We start from the raw sequence: 18,851 nt of genomic DNA on the forward strand, positions 1-18,851 counted from the left end.
CGTTTTTTGCGGCAAAGTCATAACTCGTCAAACCGGACCGGATTCGGAGCTCAGTAAACCAGAGGCTTTGGCCAAGCAAAACTCCGGTCGGGCCAACGGGTTTACCGCCTTGCTTAAATCACCGTCCTGCATGGAAAGGCGGTGCCGGAGGAGCTGCAGTTCCAATAAGCGGTACAACGGGATGTTTGGAACGGTGAAGTTTCCGTTGCAGATGGATCTGAGTGACATTAAGATGAGGCAAGAGCGAAATGAGCCCGTATCGTTGCCGAAGTTTCCGGCGGAGGACGATTCCAGCGACGGAGGAGAGAGTTGCTGGGAATTGGTCCGGCCACTTAGGCGTCGGGGAGCATTGATGAGCGTCTTAGCTAAGGCCTCATGTGGATGTTTTCCCATCTTTTAGGATCGTTTTTATTTATTTTTTTATTTTACCAATTTTTCATTTTAAATACTTTTTTACATATATATACTTCAGAGTTTTGTAAATTATATATAGTCATATTAATAAAAAGTTAAATATAAAAGTCATAGGACTTTGGTTATCAATGTGGGAATTATGCGTTAATTGCTTAAAGCATACTAAATTAAATTCAAAACAATAATAATACAGCGTTTGTTAAACCAAATCCAACAAAATCGCGCATAAAGCTGCTGCTGCTTCTTTTTTTCCATGCTGCTTCTTTATTGATATATAGCAAATAAATTTTGGTTAAAAAAGTACAAAAACTTATCAATATAATACAAAAATTTTACACATATTACAAATAGAATGCAACAGAGAGCCTATATAGTGAGAGTAATTAGATAAGATATGCAACAGATCCATAACAATTTTGATTTCCAGTTATACGTTGATTACAAATAGAATGCATGATGCAAAATTTGGACATTTTCCTGATCACACCTTTGATTTCATTGGTTACCTACTTCATTCAACCTTGAAGGAGATATCTCAGATTTAAGGAATCATATGCACATTTTGCAACATGGTGTGAATCCTTTAATGATTATTTCCATGTGTTCATTCCATACACTGTAGCTTCCCACCCAAAACCCCCTTCAAAAATTTAAGAAAATGTTTCAATGTGGTCAACGCCAACAATCCTGCACTGCATTCCCCAAGTTGTACTGACATTCAACATTTCAGTGCAGTTGGATGATGAATCAACTGTTCCATGCCACAAAATACAGATCATGTTGTACATTCAACAATCAGCAGCGCTACTCTGCGACGGCAATCCTTTGGAGGGTTGATGGATTAGCCAACTTCCCAAATTACATCGTGGAGACTTACGTGCAATGTCTTCACGTGAAGTTGATAGTTAAGAACCGTTATATGATTTGATATATTTGACTAAATTGGGATCTACGGTTCTTATCACATGAAGACAACTGCATGTGAATTTCCACCTTACATATCATTTGCAGCTGAAATTTCATTAATATCATGTGATTTAGAGAACATCATTCGGTACATTGGGTCCCTGCGCTCCAAAACATGTCTTTCCCAATCTGATCTAACCCCAAACGGGTTTTCTTCAAGCCACTCACTTTGGCCATTGCTTTGACTATGCATCAAATCAAGCTTACCCTTGCCATGTCTTAAAAATTGTTCTTTCATTCTCATTGCTACAGCTTTGACATCAGATTGCAAAAAGACCTGGAAGATATCAACAATGCAAATAAGCCTTGATACATAACAAACAAAGCTCAGTAAGTCACCCATATGCATAACTGTGTTACTAATCAGGGAAACTATTTCTCTGTACTTCAAGATCCATTACTCTACTCAGATGTGACAAACAATGATAGTAGAACTCCTCGAAAATATAACTACCTTCCCGTCAGGTGCTAGAAGATCCACCACTGCTTCAATTAAAGATCTCTGCAGCATCCTCCACCTATGCTCAGGTTTATTGAAATCAGGATCTGGACACTACAGAGAAACAGAATTTCAAAATTAAAATAAAAGGATCCGTAGTCAATGGATAAAGTAGAAGAACATTCAAGACAAAGTTATGATTACGCAAGTCACAAGTAATGTCATACTAAAAATAGTTTATATCCTATATCCAAGCTGTAAAATATAGTTATATTCATAGCAGATTGTAAGATGTTAAGCAAATCAGGTAGAAGAAATTGTGACATAATAAATAATCTATTCTAAGTCAGAAGTGGGGAATGACAAAAGCTTACATGAATTCTAAGCATTTTCTGCATCAGCAACCATCTTTTAAGACTGTTCAGTATAGGAAGCTGTAAAACTGGTCTCGAGATAGGGAAAGGAAATGAAATTCTTTCTCACATAGCTAAAAGGGTAAGGTGGTATTTTCTTTGGTTTTTCAGTGGTTGACCCTTCTATGCTGACCTCATCCTTTTCAGGGTGTGTAACAGAAATCAAATAAAATAAAATGAAGCTAGGGTTTAAAATGTAACAAAGTTTAAGCTTGACCTGTATTGAGACAAGAACTAACTCTCCCGGGTAAGTAGAAACAATTGAACGGAATGTTGATGTTGCATTAGTAGCAATAAAGTGCCTACAACAGGGAAACCAATAAAGCAAAACTTACAAAGTTAGCCAAAAGAACAACAGTTCAACTACAAAACAACTTGAAAATCCGTGATGCACTATCTTATGTCCCCTTAAATAAGCTCAAAAGGTTTTAATGACTGCCATCACTTGGTCGTGGTATTGATTAAAGATAAATTGCATCCTATCTTGGCCATTTAAAAACCAAATCGATGCTGCTTCTATTCTACTTGGATAGCAAGAGTGTTACCCATTCTTTATGCCAAGTTGAAGAATAGAGTCCAAACAGCGCAAAACAAGCTGAAAAAGATGTTAATCGTTAAGAGACAGATAGAAGTATTGTATTTTGCAAGAAAAACAGGCCACAACAAAGGGGATATAGCAAGTAGGAACCTTTTCATTAATCTCCAAACCAAGGAAGTTTAAATCTTGCCTCCTCCTAGCCATTTCGAGAAGAAAAAGTCCATTACCTGTCATTTAAAACACATGTCAAATGAGTCACCAAGATGTATCACTTTAGAAGCTTCCACTTCCACTCCCTTCTGCCGCCTAAAACGGGAACTTCCTTACAACAATACTAGTGATAGAAACTTGAAAGTTCAACAAACTGATTCTTAAAATCCCTAAATATTATTTATTGACAAAAGTTTTCAGATTAACTGCTCATGTAATTTATAGTATTTGTGAACTTCTAGAATATATATGTTTTCATTTGCATAATTTTACTAAATACTTGTATAGTAAAAATTGTACAAGAAAAATATACCACTTCCTATATCAACAACCAGAGGTTGAGCAGGGTCAGAGTAAACATCCTTCCAGTTGATTTCAGATGGATAGGCCTGCAAAATATAAATCATAGGTGACAATAATATCATTAATGCAGAATTATTTTTAATGCTTTGAGTTGCTAAAAGAAAGTTACCCATGATCCTGGAACTATGTTAATATCAATATTTATCCCCAATTTGCATTATTCTTCTCCTTATCTTAAAGCATTATTCTTCTCCTTATCTTAATATTTTTTTTTCATCATAAACATATATATAGTCATCATAAAAGCATATGTAAGTTCCAAAAACACCAAATACTCAGCAATAAAGATCTAACAATAGACACAGTATTAAATACTAGCAAAATAGCAATTATTTAGTGCATCAGGGCATCAGTTTTCGGAATCATTGTCAAAGCTGTGATTCACGGTTCTGGCTTGTAAAATACAATTCCAATACCAAAGCTACAAATTCTGAAGCGTGTACGATTCAAGCCATTGATCTGAATCACAGACCCTTTGACTCATATCGACTCACAATTCACGATTCAGAATCATGCAATTTGACTACAATTTTAACTGCTTCATTCATTTGTGGTCCATATTTTTTCAGTTTTCATTCATAGTTTCTCATTAATATAATCGAAAGAAAGTTAATCATATCCAGAAATTCTCAGGCCAAAATATATACAATTGAACCACAAGATACATGCAAGATAGGTCATGCAAATTATGAAGGAACAGTTTATTACTCTGTCTAGAGCCATAACACCAGGGAGCTTTCTTCCTTTGAGAAATTCCCATACAACTGAGGCATTCTCAATCATACTTGTAGAGGACATCAGACTTCTTTCCTGGCTCACCAGTTGACAAGCCGTGTTCCCAACAATGGTTATGTTACAGTTGCTTTGGCTCAATTGTACAAGAACTTCCACCAATTTAGAGGCCTGATTTGTGCACTTATTGGAATCAACAAATTTCACTGGACCAATCCAAAGAATTTTCTGTATTGTTTCAAAGAAATAAAAGATGTTATGTGGTGTCACATGCCCTCATGACATTTTGAACAGATGTAGAGTACAATATATTAAATTGAAATATCATTACTTATTTATGTATGTTGCACATATCAACTGGATGTTATTGATTACAAGCACAAATTTGAACTAAAATTAGCAGATAATCCAAAGGCATGAAATGCTTTTTAACAAATTAGCCATCCTATAAGCCACAAATAAGATATCGACCCAGATGTCTTATTATGATATTTTACTATGACAACTTATAAGAAATTAAACCAACAGCATCTTATGCTTGCACTAGACTCTACTCAAAATAAATTACTATATACCTTGCAATTTGCAAGAGAGGAACATATTTCATCCAATGATGCAGGTCCAAGGTCAACAGGCACCCAAACTAGGTCAAAATCAATTATGGATCAGTTTTATTTTGCTGGAAAAATCATATCTCAGACTCGATATCTAAATGTCACAACCAGCATTATCAATTTGATGAAAAAAGCTCACCATCCAAAATGCCATGAGATGGAAATACTTGCAATTGCTTAGGATCACATTTATTCCTACACCAAAAATCTTTTGGATACAGAATCTCTATATTTTTATCCTGAGCAAGTCTAACTATATCCAAGGCTTTATTAAATGACTTATGATCCACCAAGTTCTGAGGAACTGATACTCCTAATGCATGCATTACTTGAAATGCCATCATTCCGACAAAGACAAACTCCTGGCATCTGGAAGCTAGAAACTCAAAGGAAGCTGCTTTATCATAGAAGTTTCCGCCTCCAATCTGGATTGAATAAGAAACTAACAGTGAATAAATTTAAGATTAAAGGAATACAAGCCATCTTGAATGGAAGAGTTGTCTTTGAGAACTAATGCTACATCAGTGGCTGAGACATACAATTGCAAAATATGGTTTCCTACTAGCTTCTGCAATATTCTTCAGTATAGAAAGCCTCTCCTCAAAGTGAAAACCAGCTATACAGGCATAACAGAAACGAGTAATACCAACAGTTGATGCTAGAACTTTATGAGACTGGGAGAAGGAGTCATTGACAAAGATATCAACTCCTGATGATAATTCTGTAGCAAACTCCAAAGAATTGGCAACTTCCTCTTTAAAATCAGAAAGATTCTCAAGCAAATAAACATTCTCTTTCTTGAGGTCTGTAATCTTTGATGGTTTATTACAAGAAATGCCTTGCAGTGGAACAACTTGTAGTTGAAGAATTTCTGTCAAAAAATCTGTAGAAAATACCATAAATTATATAATATAGAAGGTCACCTATATAAAGGAAACAATTTCTTAATATCATCACTCATGTTGATTGCATCTTAGCACTTCAATAAATCTTTCCCACCTTTGTCTCTGTTAAGAAAAATGCTAAAGACTCAAATATGCAAATATAAACAGATCATAAAGAAATGATTAGTGTACCTGCAACCGAAGCTTGACAAAGAAACTCTGAATTGTTCATGTCCCAATCACTGACCAAGATTACCTTTGCTCCGGCATCATATAAATATTTAATTGTAAACCTTGCATTAAAATCTGATTGAATCTTCTGGTCACTCTCTGGCTTGAGTAATATGTTAGAATCAAATCTGACCATGACAACTTTTCCAATAAGCTCCTCCCTAGGAAATTCTCCAAGAGTTTGTATATGAGGAATACCATTCAACTCTTCTCCCTTACTAACATAAATCTAAAAGTGAAACCTTTATACTTAGAGCCACAACAAAATACATTCATGTAAGAGAGAGAAAGAGAGAAGAGACAAGAAGCAAGCCTAGACTACAACCATTAACAACATAACTCATTTTAACCGGCCATGCCATGCGATAACATCAAAGCGAAGCCACAATCGCTTTAGTGAGTGTCTCAAACAGTCAAACTTCATACATTTGCAATCTACCTTTCACTATGCCTAACTCTATGTCTCGCTCTCACTCTCTTCCCCTATATGCAACTCATCCAGAACAAGAAAATACCAGTTTTCCTTTGTGAATGAATCCTCTCAAATTGTTTTTTCACATAACCTGATCATGTGTTATCACTGACCATGCATTCTCTAATATCACATCTTGTTTGGCTCCCATATTTAAATGAATGGTGGGAAATCACACATGACATGTGACATGGTCATGTGAAAATCAACATAAGAGAATCCTTTCTTGCTTTCCTCTATATGCAATCAATTGTAAACAAATCAAGTAGGATGATTAATACATGAGGAACTAAATTTAGTGTTCCAACATATCAAATCAAACCATAAATTGTAGTTGTAGCAAAAAGTAGGGATCCAGAAACTGAATCACCTTATGCTTAAGTGTGCTCTCAACATGACTTGCTAACTTCTCACCCACTGTAAAAAAAAATTAACATCAAATAAGACACGAGCAAAACTAAACAATAATAATAACAATAATAAATAATAATTAATAAATAAATAAACCTTGCAAAGCCAGTGAAGCAGCATAATGCTTATGAAATTTCGGAAATTTTCTAGTATAAGAGCAAGTTCGTTGCTTAAACAACTTGGGGAAGTCATGGAAACTTAATTTGTTTAGAGAGACTGTGCCATGGAGTAGATTAACGTGTCCCATCGGTTAAAGCTGAAATTTGAAAGAGCATTATTTTAGCAACAAGTAAATCGTAAGAATTTAATAAACACGAAATTGAGAAGGAGGAAATGGTTGCTCACCTGAATGCGCTAAGACATTGAAATATATAAATAGATAACGAAAGAGTAGAAAACTTCACTTCTGGAGAATTGGGTAGCTTTGGATGTTAACTCTGTTCTTCTTTTTGTTTTTGCTTTGGAATTTGGTTGGTTTTTAGTTGATGTTGGTTTCTTAAGAAAACTGGTCGAACCGTTTTGACCACGGGTTTACAGATTCAAGTAGATTAACCAGGATTCAACCAAAATAACCATGCTATACAAATAAGTAATAACTAAATAATATATAAGAAATAAATATTATCATGAATATTTTGATAATAGCCCTTTTTCTTTATAAATTCATGCAACTATATAATGCAAAAAATTTATGTATGCACTCATATATAAAGTAATATCATGAAAAATGAGAATGATAATATTTTTTTTCTAATATATAAAATGATAACATTTTTAGAAAAACTAAAATTTGGAAATTTAATTAATATGATTTTTGGAGGATTTTTAATTTATTTTAAAAATGTATTACATATTATGGGGTTAAAAATCTTAAAATAGTTTTAAAATGTAGGTTTAGTGTTATGGAATTTAAAACTCTCACAAATAAAAATTAAATTCTCATAAATAAGTGAAAAAGAACAAGATATGGATATAAAGTTGAGGATAGAAAAATGTGATTAAGTTTAATAAATTTGTAGCACTAACTAATTAATTGACTAAAAATTTTTAGGAATAATTTGACTAACTAATAAAATTTAAAGGTTTATTTTGATCTTTTATATTTTTTGTTCCTCAATTTTGATTATAATTTAATTTTGATGTATGTATTTAATTATGTAATATTACATCAATAAAAAATTAAAAACAATTATTTTTTATATTGACTTTACGAAGGATCATCTAAAAAAATAGATATAATAAGACTAATCCGTCGCGGTACTGAGTTTCATTTAAGGGTTTGCCACTGGCCAATAGTTTGCTGCATGCACAAAATGGGATTTGAACTCTCGACACTTGCTTAAGCGGACTAGTCAGCTAACCACTAGACCAACCCAACTTGGTTAAATTAAACTTTTTTTATTATTACAAATAAAATTGTAAGAAAGTTAGACTGGGGGCCCAATATAGGCCCAAAATCCAGTGAAACTTGAGGATCAAGATTCAAGAGAAAGGCATGATCCTGACAAAAAAAATAGAAGAGAAAGGCATGACCCATAATATCAAGGGTAAAAACGGAAAGAGAAAGGAGCGACCAAAAAAAGAGAAAAAAAAAAAAGAAGTGAAAGAGAAGACTCCGATTGTAAACAACTAAGCTCTGAAATCTGCCATGGATTTGTGATTCATTTCAGCTACACTTGCTTCTTCTGAAGCGTCACACTCTTCACTCTTCATTTCTCCCTTCGATCGTCATCTTTCTCTGCGTCCATTGGATTCCGTAAACGATGATGTCCCCGAACAAATTCCCGGCGGATCGAGGCTCTCCTCCTCAACCTCTAAGGTAAAATTGTATCTCAAGAGAAAAACCTAAAATTCTCCCCTTTTCTCTAATATTTTGCTTTTGGATATGCACATTATTAAACGGTTATTTCTAATTTGTGGCAATATTTATTATTATTGGGTTTTATCCTGTGACAATGGAATAGGAGATTTCTCTTTTATGGTGTTGTTTAGTGCTGCAATGTTTTAGCGTTTGATTGTAGTCGTTATCTTAATGTTTCAGTTGTTTTAAGAACTCGGTTGTAGCCACTGGTTCAAACTTTTTATGATGATTATTCCTACCAATATTTACCATGCTGTCTAATATGTAGTAGATTAGTTTGATTTGTGTTTGTAGTTGGCTCAGTGCTAGTATGTTACTGTGACACATTGACACAGTAGACAAGATAATATTAGGAATCAGTGTGGATTGTGGACAAATTTGGTGTATCATTTACTGTAGGAAAGACGTGACTATCTAGTTTTATGTGACTTATCAATTAATAATGATAATATAAGAAAGTCTTGGGTGGTCTGGTCTTGGGAGAACAAGATAGTGGATGCTAGATTAAGAAGATTATATTGGATGTTTGGTAGGAAAATATTTAAAAATTGGCGGTTCTAACTTGTAGACAAAATTAGTAAGAAGAGCTTGGATTTAGATGGTGTGTTTCAGTGTTTGTGGATATGGTTTCTGGTAAGATACAAAGATATTGTTTGATTTATGTAGTTGATGTGGTGCAGTAGGGAAAAGCTTTATTGTACTCAGGAATTTCTGAGTCTAGTGACATTCTACTATGCCATACTGATTAGTGACTGGGTTTGTTCTTAGCGTGCTGATGATAATCTTCCGTTTGTAGACAAACACCATTGCAAATTATTCATGTTGCTGCAAATTTCATGAGGATATGGTCGATATACTCCATGTATCGCTACTTAACCCAAAGTGGAGCTTCGGTTGTTCTTTTCTTGTTTGCCTGCATAGCTCCTGCAGCAATCCTCTTTTTGATTTTGCAAAAGCCTTGGAAGGGCAGGCCACTTTCTAATACACAGGTAAATTTAACTGTTTTCATCTTAGGGCAGAGTGCTATATACAAACCAATGCATTCATATCCAAAGGTTTTAGTGATATGAACAGTCCTTGACTAGTACCATTTGTTTTTCAGGTTGTGCCATCCATAATAAATGGTGCTATAACAGCACTGTATTTTGTCTTGTGGGGAAAGGGACTGAGATCATGTGGACCAGTTAGGTTGGTTTTAGTATGCTTGTAGAAAATTTTAGTTTGCAAGATTAGTGTGCCATATTATTAGTCTTTAACTATGTCTTTTTACTCATGCAGCATCTTGAATGAAATTCATTCACATAGATCCCTGATAACTGATTTACAGTTTGTCATTGACCAATTGTTGTCAGCTGCCATCATTATATAGTTATTTCTTCAGTATATTAGTATTGCGCATGTTGAGTGATGCTTGAAATCAGATTTTTAATTTTTTATTTATGAACTTAACATAGTTATTTTCTTTCTTACTAATTCAGAGCAATACTGTCTGAGTATTCTGGTGCTGTCCTTGGGGTACTATCTGCACTGTTATATGGGAGGAGAAGCAATTTGTGGAAAAAGGTGAAACTTTCAGATTGTAACATTCATAGATATATCATACAAATGTGTCCCAAATGAATTAAAAGACTTATCCTTGAATCCCCCTCCCCCTCTTTCTTCCCCCACTATTTCTAATGATTTCCCCCTCCTGTCTTTTCAAACATCACCCATCATAATACGTTGGTAGTGACTTGCAAATCCAAATAGAAAGTTGTTTCTTGATTTATTTCATGTTCCTTGTTCTATCTCTTGCTTCCAATTTTGAAAGATCTCCTATATAGTTTCCTCTTTACTCTCCAATGGAACACAACATTGTTTTTCTGTCAAAAGAAAATGTGAACTTGTATAACTTCTAATTTCATAATAAAAAAAAGAAAATTCAAATTGTATATAGATCAAATGTTGTGATGTGTCCTACTGGTTGTCATTTATGCAATATGTTTAACATCTTCCCTAATCAAGCTGATACTTTCTTATTTTGAACCAGATAGGTGGCCTAGTTGCAATGTTGGCATCTCTATACCTGCTTTCTGAAGGCTGGGCTACAGCAACTTATTCTCCATTCTATATCCTCATTCAGATTTAGTTATTTTCACCCTTTTTTATTGTATAAATTAGCTAGTTTTGCTACCAAAATATCCTTTCATCTTATCCGTAAGTGTTGTAAACTTAACTGGAACTCACCATGGGAAGATAGAGAGGACTCAGAGGCTCAAACTGAACAAGCTCTGGGCTTGAGGCAAATGCTAGTTCCTATCTTGGCTGGAATCCTATCAGCCCTCAGAAGGGTGATTGCGAGGCGTGTTTCAATTAAGGTTGTAGCATTAAATATTAATGTAATTGCAGTTATTTTGTTTGGATCATACTATCTATCACTGACACACTGATCATTTTATGTTTTCAGAATCAACTTAAAAGGCGGCTTCATGCTTTAACAATTGCCTCGGCAACATGTTTTATGTTTCCTTTTGCCATGTGGGACATGATCATAGTGAGTTCTATGACATGTTTCTGATTATTATTCTAATTTCCTGGGTTCATTGGTGTTTGACAATTATCTGTAATCCTTTTCTCCATCTCTTTGATTATCAGGGTTCACCTTCTGGCGATAGTGGAAAGTTGCCATTCTCTACTTGGGCCTTTTTGAGCACTATTTTCTTTGGAAACATTGTGATATTCTATGCTGACAGTATAGCAGAGGAGAGGTATGTTGAGACACTGTTACCTTAAGTTCTAGTGGATAAATGAATGAAAAAACAGCACACTTTCATGTTGGCAGTTGTTTTTTGTATACTCCCTAGATTGTTAGACAAGGTGAATGAATGGCAAACTTTCATGTTGGCAGTTGTTTTTTGTATGCTCATTAGATTGTTAGACAAGGTTGTACTTGCTAACTATTGATTAATTGTATTTCAGCCGTAATTTTCAGCTCATCTTATTGGAAAATCGGCTTCAATTTGCAGATATGAATTTAGAGTTCCATGTCCCGGAGATAATTTGCTTACTTTTTCTGACTCCATTGAATGTTTGAAAAATATTGGTTTCAGATCTGGTAGGGTTAGTTCTGAAGTAATATGATGAGCTCCGAAGTATAATAAGAGTTCTGTGTGGTGTACAATAAAATGATGGATTTCTTAGGGTTCCCTTTGTGGTTCTGAAACAACTGAAAGTTGTAGTTCTATTGTAGATTGCACATGGTTTTCTCTTCACCAAGACATTTAACAGTAGCTGGTGCATGCATCATCATCATGGAGAATGTGTACAAGATGGATTTTTCTCTCATTGGCTTCACGGTTTGCTGCTTAATATTAGGTTTTGGTATGTTCAGTTATTATTTTTAAATACAAATATCCTCACCTATTTTTTTCCCCATGGAATTTTTTGTAGCAATGAAGTGGCTGTTTCATTGTCTTGTCTGTTCTAATTATTTTTCAATAGGTTTGCACTTCCAAGTTGTGGTATGTTAAAATAACCACTTAATTGCTGTAGCTAGTTGTTGGAGTCACGAGTTTGGGGTACCATTTGTAGCTTATTAGGTTTCTTGGTTTTTGTTCTCACTTGCAGATAACACATTCCTTGATAATGGAAAATGCAGCTAACTGATAAATGGCTTTATCTGTTTTATCTGTTCTTTGGTATTATAGATGTGATTCTTTTTTGAGGGATTTTCCATCTCGAAGTTACAGACAGACAGGCTGGGCAAACCCTGCTACATTGTGTTTAGAGAATACCGATTTATTTCTTAATTTTGTGCTTTCTTTCTCTAATATAAGCCCTAATGACAAGATTAGTATATGCTAGTTTCCCAAAGGTGCTTCTCTTACAAAGTTTTTCATCCAAAACAAGAATTAAAGTAATCTATTCCTTTTGAGTCTCTTTTTGTGGATTTTCCCTGTTGCCTCGTCCTAATGGAGGTTATTTTCTAGGAAGAGATTATTTCAAGAATCATTTTTATCCTGAATAAGTGGATGCTGAATTGTTTATATTATCTTCTTATTTATTGCCTTCTTACTAGTGTCTTTATAAATATGATAGTGGGAGAGTTTTGATATTTCAAGTACCTACTTACCAGCCATAACTGAAGAACTTGATATTTCAAATAACTTGAAAGTAGTTCTCAATGTTAATGGCTTAAGTAATTATGTTTTTGTGAAAAATAACTGGCCTTAGACTTAAATATAGCTATATATCTATAAAAAAGGCTTTGGTGTTATCTGTTTGAAGTCTTGAAGATAGTTTATCTTTAATCATGAATACATATGGTGTTGTTGTTCCAACCCTGCACAGTATTGCATTATCTCACTCTGCGTTGTTTCTGTCTAACTTGTTTTTGTTAACTCCTGGCTCCTGCTATTAAATTATTTAGGGATATATGAAGCAACTTCATTGGATCGCAGTAGAACGGATTCAATAAAAACTTCAGATTTATCAAATAGGGAATTCGATAGTCAAATTCATATGTCCTCGCTACCAACCTGAGGTGTGTATTTTAATCCCTAAAGCTTTTTTTTATTGTGGGGAGTAAATTTGTTGCATATTTTGTGCCTGTTGTTTGATTAGTACCTAGATATGGAAACTGAGATCACCTAGTGGATGAAGGGCTTTGTTGTGTAATCTATATATGTAAAAATTTAGTTGACCAGTGAAATCAATTTCAACTTTTCAAGCATGAGTCACTAACTATCATTATTTGAATGGTTGATTGGTTGATCAGCAGTTTTCGCAAGCTCCATTTCATATTTTCTTTAATTCATATTGATTTTAAGATAAAAGGAAAATATAAGCAATTGCATTCAGATAATGAGAATATATATGTATATGAAGTTACGAACCAAGCATTAACAAACAGATTGCAAATCTGCCTTTTACTGGGAAATTAGGATATAATGAGGGTATCTAAATGCCAGTTGCATCTGTATGAACAAATGTAAGGTTTGTTTTTCCTTTTGCCAGGTAAGAGCAGACATGGCTTCATTTGAAATTTTGAGCCTCTTTCCATGTCGAGTTATGCCGTGAGAGTGTCGCCGCCAATTTCATTCTGCGCACTTGTTGCACAAAAGTTGTTCTTTCTCTGTGAAGATGCACTGTCTACCACTTCTGGGGACTTAGGGCAGAAAGCATGTTATCCATCAAGTTCTATAATGATTGATCTGATCTTTGGGAGAATGAAGTACGTTTAACCTACACAGTTCATTATTTCACTTCGTACAGGATCATTAGTCTGGAAGTTTTTTGTGTAGTTTAGGAGTAATTTTCTGTCACAAAAGGGGAAGAAAGAAAATATTGTGGTCCTGTTGGGCGTTCTTTGAATATTGGTATAACTGACACCCATGTATGTTGAGTTGACTACACATTTTAATGAAAATTACTGGATCAACCAGCTGGTTATCCTTTGCTTCATTTTCTCTGGAGACAAACTGCTACTCATATATGTTTTGACTAATAAAATGATGGGTAAAGTATGTGACGTTTGGGTTAAATATTAATTTCTTTATTAATGTTTGACACGTTTATTTTTCTTCTAAATTGTTTTAAATAGATTTAGTATTAGCCTATCATTAAATATAAATGAAATACTTATTAATGTCGTTAATGCATATGCAATGAAAATGTTATTAATTTTATTTATTTCAATGTTGTGATTGTTTAAGTAAAAAGCTAATAATATTTATGTTGGAAGAAATTATAACTTATTTGATGAATAAGTTTTCAATAGAGGTAATAATACATCAATAACGGATAGCGAATCATCATAATGTCGCTCCTATATTGATAATGATATTTTTTAATTATGTATTTTTTATTTTTTTCAAAGTTATTCACAATGACAAAAAATGTTTTTTCAAATCCAGTATTAATTTGGAAAAAGTGTACAATATATATGATGCACTGATACGGGATACAATACGACACAAGACACGTCAACACATGAATTTTAAAATTTTACATGACACGGAGATACGCATGCATATAAAAGTTTTTTTTAGATAAAAGTTTTTTTTAGATAAATCGTAATGATATTTTAATATTTTATTGATATTAAAATGTAAATTAATTTTTTTAATTATTTTAATATCTTATCTTAATTATATCAAGTATTTAAATTCTTTTTTGTTTTAATATATAATAATATATACTATATCTAAATTTATTTTAAGAATAAATGTTAAAAATAAGACTGGATATGCTGGTACGTGATAATATATAAGCGTGTCCAAGTGTGTCCAGAGAAGAATTTTTTATTTTTTATTGAAACACGGTTTGGACATAGCAGACACGCGTGTCGGACGAGTGTTGGTGAGTGTCATGTCCAAAATGTGTCCGACATGTGGACACGGCAATTCAACGAAGTGTCCGTGCTTTATAGGTGCTAAGAAAGGTCTTATGAAAGGTTTTGAAAAGGAAAATAGTAAGAATTGCATATTTTCATGCAATTAAAGACATGTATGATGGAGTTATAACTAGTGTGAAGACTCAAGATGGTGTGATAAATAAATTTTCTATTGGCTATGATGTACGGATACTGACACGTACACGAAACATGACACGATATTGGACACGCTGACACTCGAATTTTAAAATTTTATAAGACATGGGGTATATACTTATAAAATATAAATTGATTTTTTAATTATTTTTAATATCTTATTTTAATTGTATAACATTTAAAATATTTTTTGTTTTAATAAATAATAATCTATACTATTTCTAAATTTATTTTAAGAATACATGTTAAGAATAAGATTGGGCACGCTGACACGTGATGGTATTTAGGTGTGTCCAAACATGTCCAGAGAAACATTTTTTAGTTTTTATTAAGACACAGTTGAACACAGCAGACATACGTGTCGGACGAGTGTCAATGAGTGTCGTGTCCGAAATTTATCCCACACGCGAATGCGGTAACTCAGGGAAGTGTCCGTGCTTCATAGTCTATTGGTATCAGATTAGACCAGGGACCTTCCTTAAATCCATACATTTTCACATTAGTCTTAGAAGTACTCATAGAGCATATCCAAGAGCCTGTGCCATGCTGCATGTTTTTTGTCGATGATATTGTCTTTATAGGAGAGTCAAGGGAATACCTAAATAAGAAGTTGAATTTATGGAGAAAAACTCTAGAAGTGTATGGTCTGCACATAAACTGTAGTAAGACGGAATATATGGAATGTAAATTCAACCATCGAAGGAGAAACCTTAATACAGAGGTGAAGATTAGAAAAAACATCCTACGAAAAGTTAAAAGTTTTAAGTATTTTGGGTGCATCATATAGGATAATGGAGAATTTGAATAGAATGTAAATCATAGGATCAAAACAGGTTGGTCAAAATAGCGGTGTGCATCTGGTTTTATATGTGACAAAAAATTGTCTTTAAAACTTAAAGGTAAATTCTATCGCACTACTATCAGACCAGCTATGCTTTATGGTACAGAGTATTCGGCGGCCAAAGGGGAGCACGAACATAAGTTAAGTATGGCAGAGATGAAGATGTTGAGATGGATGAGTGATTATACACGATTGGATAGAATAAGGAACGAAGATATAGGAGAGAGGGAGAGAGTTGGAGTAGTACCTATTGTAAAAAAGATGGTAAAATCGCGTCTTAAGTGATTTGGACATGTGAGAAGAAGACTGATAGAGCCAGTCAAGAGAGTGGATGAGATAGAAGATGGATAAGGAGTGAAAGACAGAGAAAAACTATCTATGAGATGGTTAAACGAGATCTACATGTAAATAATCTCTCTATAGACATAATAGAGTTCAATAAATTCGTTTGATCTATTTAGTCGATTTCACCTAATAGACAAGACATTATTGTTGTTGTTTGTAAGAAAAAATTTTCTTATCAATTTAGAAGACATTATCATTTTTTATAAATAGGATGACAATAAATTAATTGACAATATTTATTTAACAAATTATGTTATCAATGTACATGTTCTTAAGAATATTAAGTATTTCTTTAAGATTTAGTGGAGGGATAATAGTAAGTCTATTTAAATATTTTTAGATAAAAATAAGACATTTTACATATTAATAGTAAAATTGAGAAATAATTTAGACGTTAAAAACTAACATTGTATCTTATACTAAAATAAAAGACAAATGTAGTGAATGCTCAAAGAAATAATTATAACCAATAGATCTTTATTTTTCTTAGGTATCTTCTAATTATTATAAATGAAGATGACGGAGGCATTTATAATGGATTAGAATAGTGTGTTATGCATAATTATGAAGAATTTGGGTGTTTTTTATGGATATGAAGATATTATTTTTAAAATTAAAAACTACAAATCAAAAGTTTAGATTTGGATGAAGATAAAATTTGAAGGTCAAATTTTGGGTAAGAATAAAAAGTTAATAATTAATTTTGGATAAAAAAACAAAAAAATTTTAGAAAATCCAGATCGAAGGATCATTTGCATGTTTAAAAACTTTTTTAGTGTTAGAATATAAATTTGACCTTTAGATTTGTAAATTTTTTTTAAAGAAAATTACAAATCTACCCCTCAAACATCCAAAATAAAAATACATTAAACTTTTACATTATCGAGAAATACTCTGCTACTACAATACAAGAAATAAAAAGCCTTTAAGGACCTCTCTGTTGTCTGTTCCCATGCCTCCTATCTGATAAGAGTTGTTGAACAAGGCCAAGTTAGGCCATGGCTTTGTCTTCATTGGCTAGGCATGCATAAAAAGATTAGGCACCTATTTTAGTTCCCTTAAAAAGTAATATTATATGCTCACACGTGCCTTATCCTACATTTGAATGAACATTCTGCCTGCGGCAACATAGATGATTTTTATATTGAGACAAATTAGTTTTCAATCAAATTATTTGACATATTGATTTTTTATTATTTAAAATATTAGATAAATTATTTTTTAATAAATATATAAAAAATTTACTTCTTTATTTTTCAAGATTTTTAGATAATTCAATTTCTTAATTATGCTATTTTTTTTAAAAAAAGTTAAAGACTAATTGATCATTAAAAAAAAAGGTTAAATATTAATTTATCATTTTATTTTATCGGAAATTAATTTATCTGATATTTTAAAAAAAAGTTATGCTAGGTAATTAATGATCTTTTTAAACAATATGAATAACCACTAATCAAATAAAAATATATTACACCTCTAAATTATCCACCTAAATCTTAATATTAAAATAACTATCTATATACCTAGTAAAATGAATATTCAATATATCTATTATTTATATTATTTAATATTTTTATTGTCTACCTATACTTTTTTTTAAAAAAATTAGAAATCAATTAATCTATCTTTTTTTCAAAAAAGTTATTTATCCGATACATTGTTAGAAATTATTTTGGAATTGTACTCCAAATCTTTAATTAAAAAAAAGAAAAGAAAAAGAAAAGACACTTAAATGTCTCTCACTTTTTTGGTTTACAATTACATGCAAAATTGCAAAGTGGTCGTTCCATTCCTCATACCAAAACAAACTCACACCTCACAAGTCACCAATGAGTAACACACACTTGCTATGCTTTGCTTTATGCCCAAGCTGAGCACAAAACATTACATGGCAACATCACAAGAGTCATTGGGGTTCGAAAAGATATGTCATTATAAGAAATTCTTTCATATATTTTTTTTTAAAAAATATTTGTACTATTTTGTATATATATATTTTATATTTAATAAAAATAATATTATCATTTTTATTTTTGATGATATCACCTATTCATGATTATATATGATGTTTTTATATTGTATATTTACATGAATTTATATATATAAAAAAAGAGTAACATTATTAAAATATAAGTGTTCATATCTATTTTTTTAATTATATAAAAAATAATTTTAACTATTGAAAATGAAAGATGTGTTAAAAGGGTATATAAAAAATTATATATATATATATATGTATATAATATTCTTCTTTTTAAACATATTTAATGTTAAAATAAATATTCTAAATTTAAGCATAAATATAAATTCTTTATTCATAATAACTAAAATTTATATAACTAAATATAATAGGTAAATTATATATGCATTGTTGTATTCATTATTCACTAAAAGAAATAAAAATAAATTGCTTTATTCACAAAAAAATCATAAAGTTACCTTCTCTTCTTTGGTTTCTGGATTTGGTTACATCACTCTCAAACAAAATAAAAAACACAATCCTAAATAAATTAAAAAGTGAAAACACAATCCTTTTCCACTTCCCTGTGTGCCTTTTCAAGAGTTTCCAATAATTTAAAGCTCCAACT

The 18,851-nt window shown here is 32.3% G+C and overlaps 2 protein-coding genes across 7 annotated transcripts; one reads left to right on the forward strand and one right to left on the reverse strand.

The window, feature by feature from the left end:
- Nucleotides 1-762: 762 nt before the first annotated feature.
- On the reverse strand, nucleotides 763-7,145 carry LOC130954313 (uncharacterized). Of its 5 annotated transcripts, XR_009076253.1 has the most exons (15): nucleotides 7,033-7,138; nucleotides 6,784-6,943; nucleotides 6,647-6,693; nucleotides 5,766-6,033; nucleotides 5,229-5,572; nucleotides 4,829-5,114; nucleotides 4,651-4,718; nucleotides 4,052-4,303; nucleotides 3,294-3,369; nucleotides 2,921-2,997; nucleotides 2,778-2,827; nucleotides 2,450-2,534; nucleotides 2,194-2,261; nucleotides 1,835-1,933; nucleotides 1,520-1,657 (listed from the first exon to the last, which is right to left on the reverse strand). XR_009076253.1 is itself a non-coding variant. In XM_057881049.1 (14 exons), exons 2-14 carry the CDS (start codon nucleotides 6,932-6,934, stop codon nucleotides 1,409-1,411), a joined length of 2,052 nt encoding a protein of 683 aa, XP_057737032.1. In that variant the 5' UTR covers nucleotides 6,935-6,943; nucleotides 7,033-7,145; the 3' UTR covers nucleotides 763-1,408. The 5 variants fall into 5 exon arrangements, 3 of the variants coding, with proteins under 3 accessions (XP_057737032.1, XP_057737033.1, XP_057737034.1); XM_057881049.1 differs by lacking the exon at nucleotides 2,194-2,261 and having other exon boundaries at nucleotides 763-1,657; nucleotides 7,033-7,145; XM_057881050.1 differs by lacking the exon at nucleotides 2,194-2,261 and having other exon boundaries at nucleotides 763-1,657; nucleotides 5,766-5,965.
- A 1,093-nt stretch (nucleotides 7,146-8,238) lies between these two features.
- Nucleotides 8,239-13,990, forward strand: LOC130954210 (uncharacterized). Of its 2 annotated transcripts, XM_057880938.1 has the most exons (11): nucleotides 8,244-8,506; nucleotides 9,345-9,537; nucleotides 9,651-9,736; nucleotides 10,027-10,111; nucleotides 10,578-10,656; nucleotides 10,775-10,905; nucleotides 10,995-11,081; nucleotides 11,183-11,295; nucleotides 11,778-11,908; nucleotides 12,957-13,070; nucleotides 13,544-13,990. In XM_057880938.1, exons 1-10 carry the CDS (start codon nucleotides 8,451-8,453, stop codon nucleotides 13,067-13,069), a joined length of 1,074 nt encoding a protein of 357 aa, XP_057736921.1. In that variant the 5' UTR covers nucleotides 8,244-8,450; the 3' UTR covers nucleotide 13,070; nucleotides 13,544-13,990. The 2 variants fall into 2 exon arrangements, 1 of the variants encoding a protein (XP_057736921.1); XR_009076226.1 differs by lacking the exon at nucleotides 13,544-13,990 and having other exon boundaries at nucleotides 8,239-8,506; nucleotides 11,507-11,908.
- The last annotated feature ends 4,861 nt before the right edge of the window (nucleotides 13,991-18,851 follow it).

This window comes from Arachis stenosperma, chromosome 10, assembly GCF_014773155.1.
Source record: "Arachis stenosperma cultivar V10309 chromosome 10, arast.V10309.gnm1.PFL2, whole genome shotgun sequence".
Classification (NCBI taxonomy): domain Eukaryota; kingdom Viridiplantae; phylum Streptophyta; class Magnoliopsida; order Fabales; family Fabaceae; genus Arachis; species Arachis stenosperma.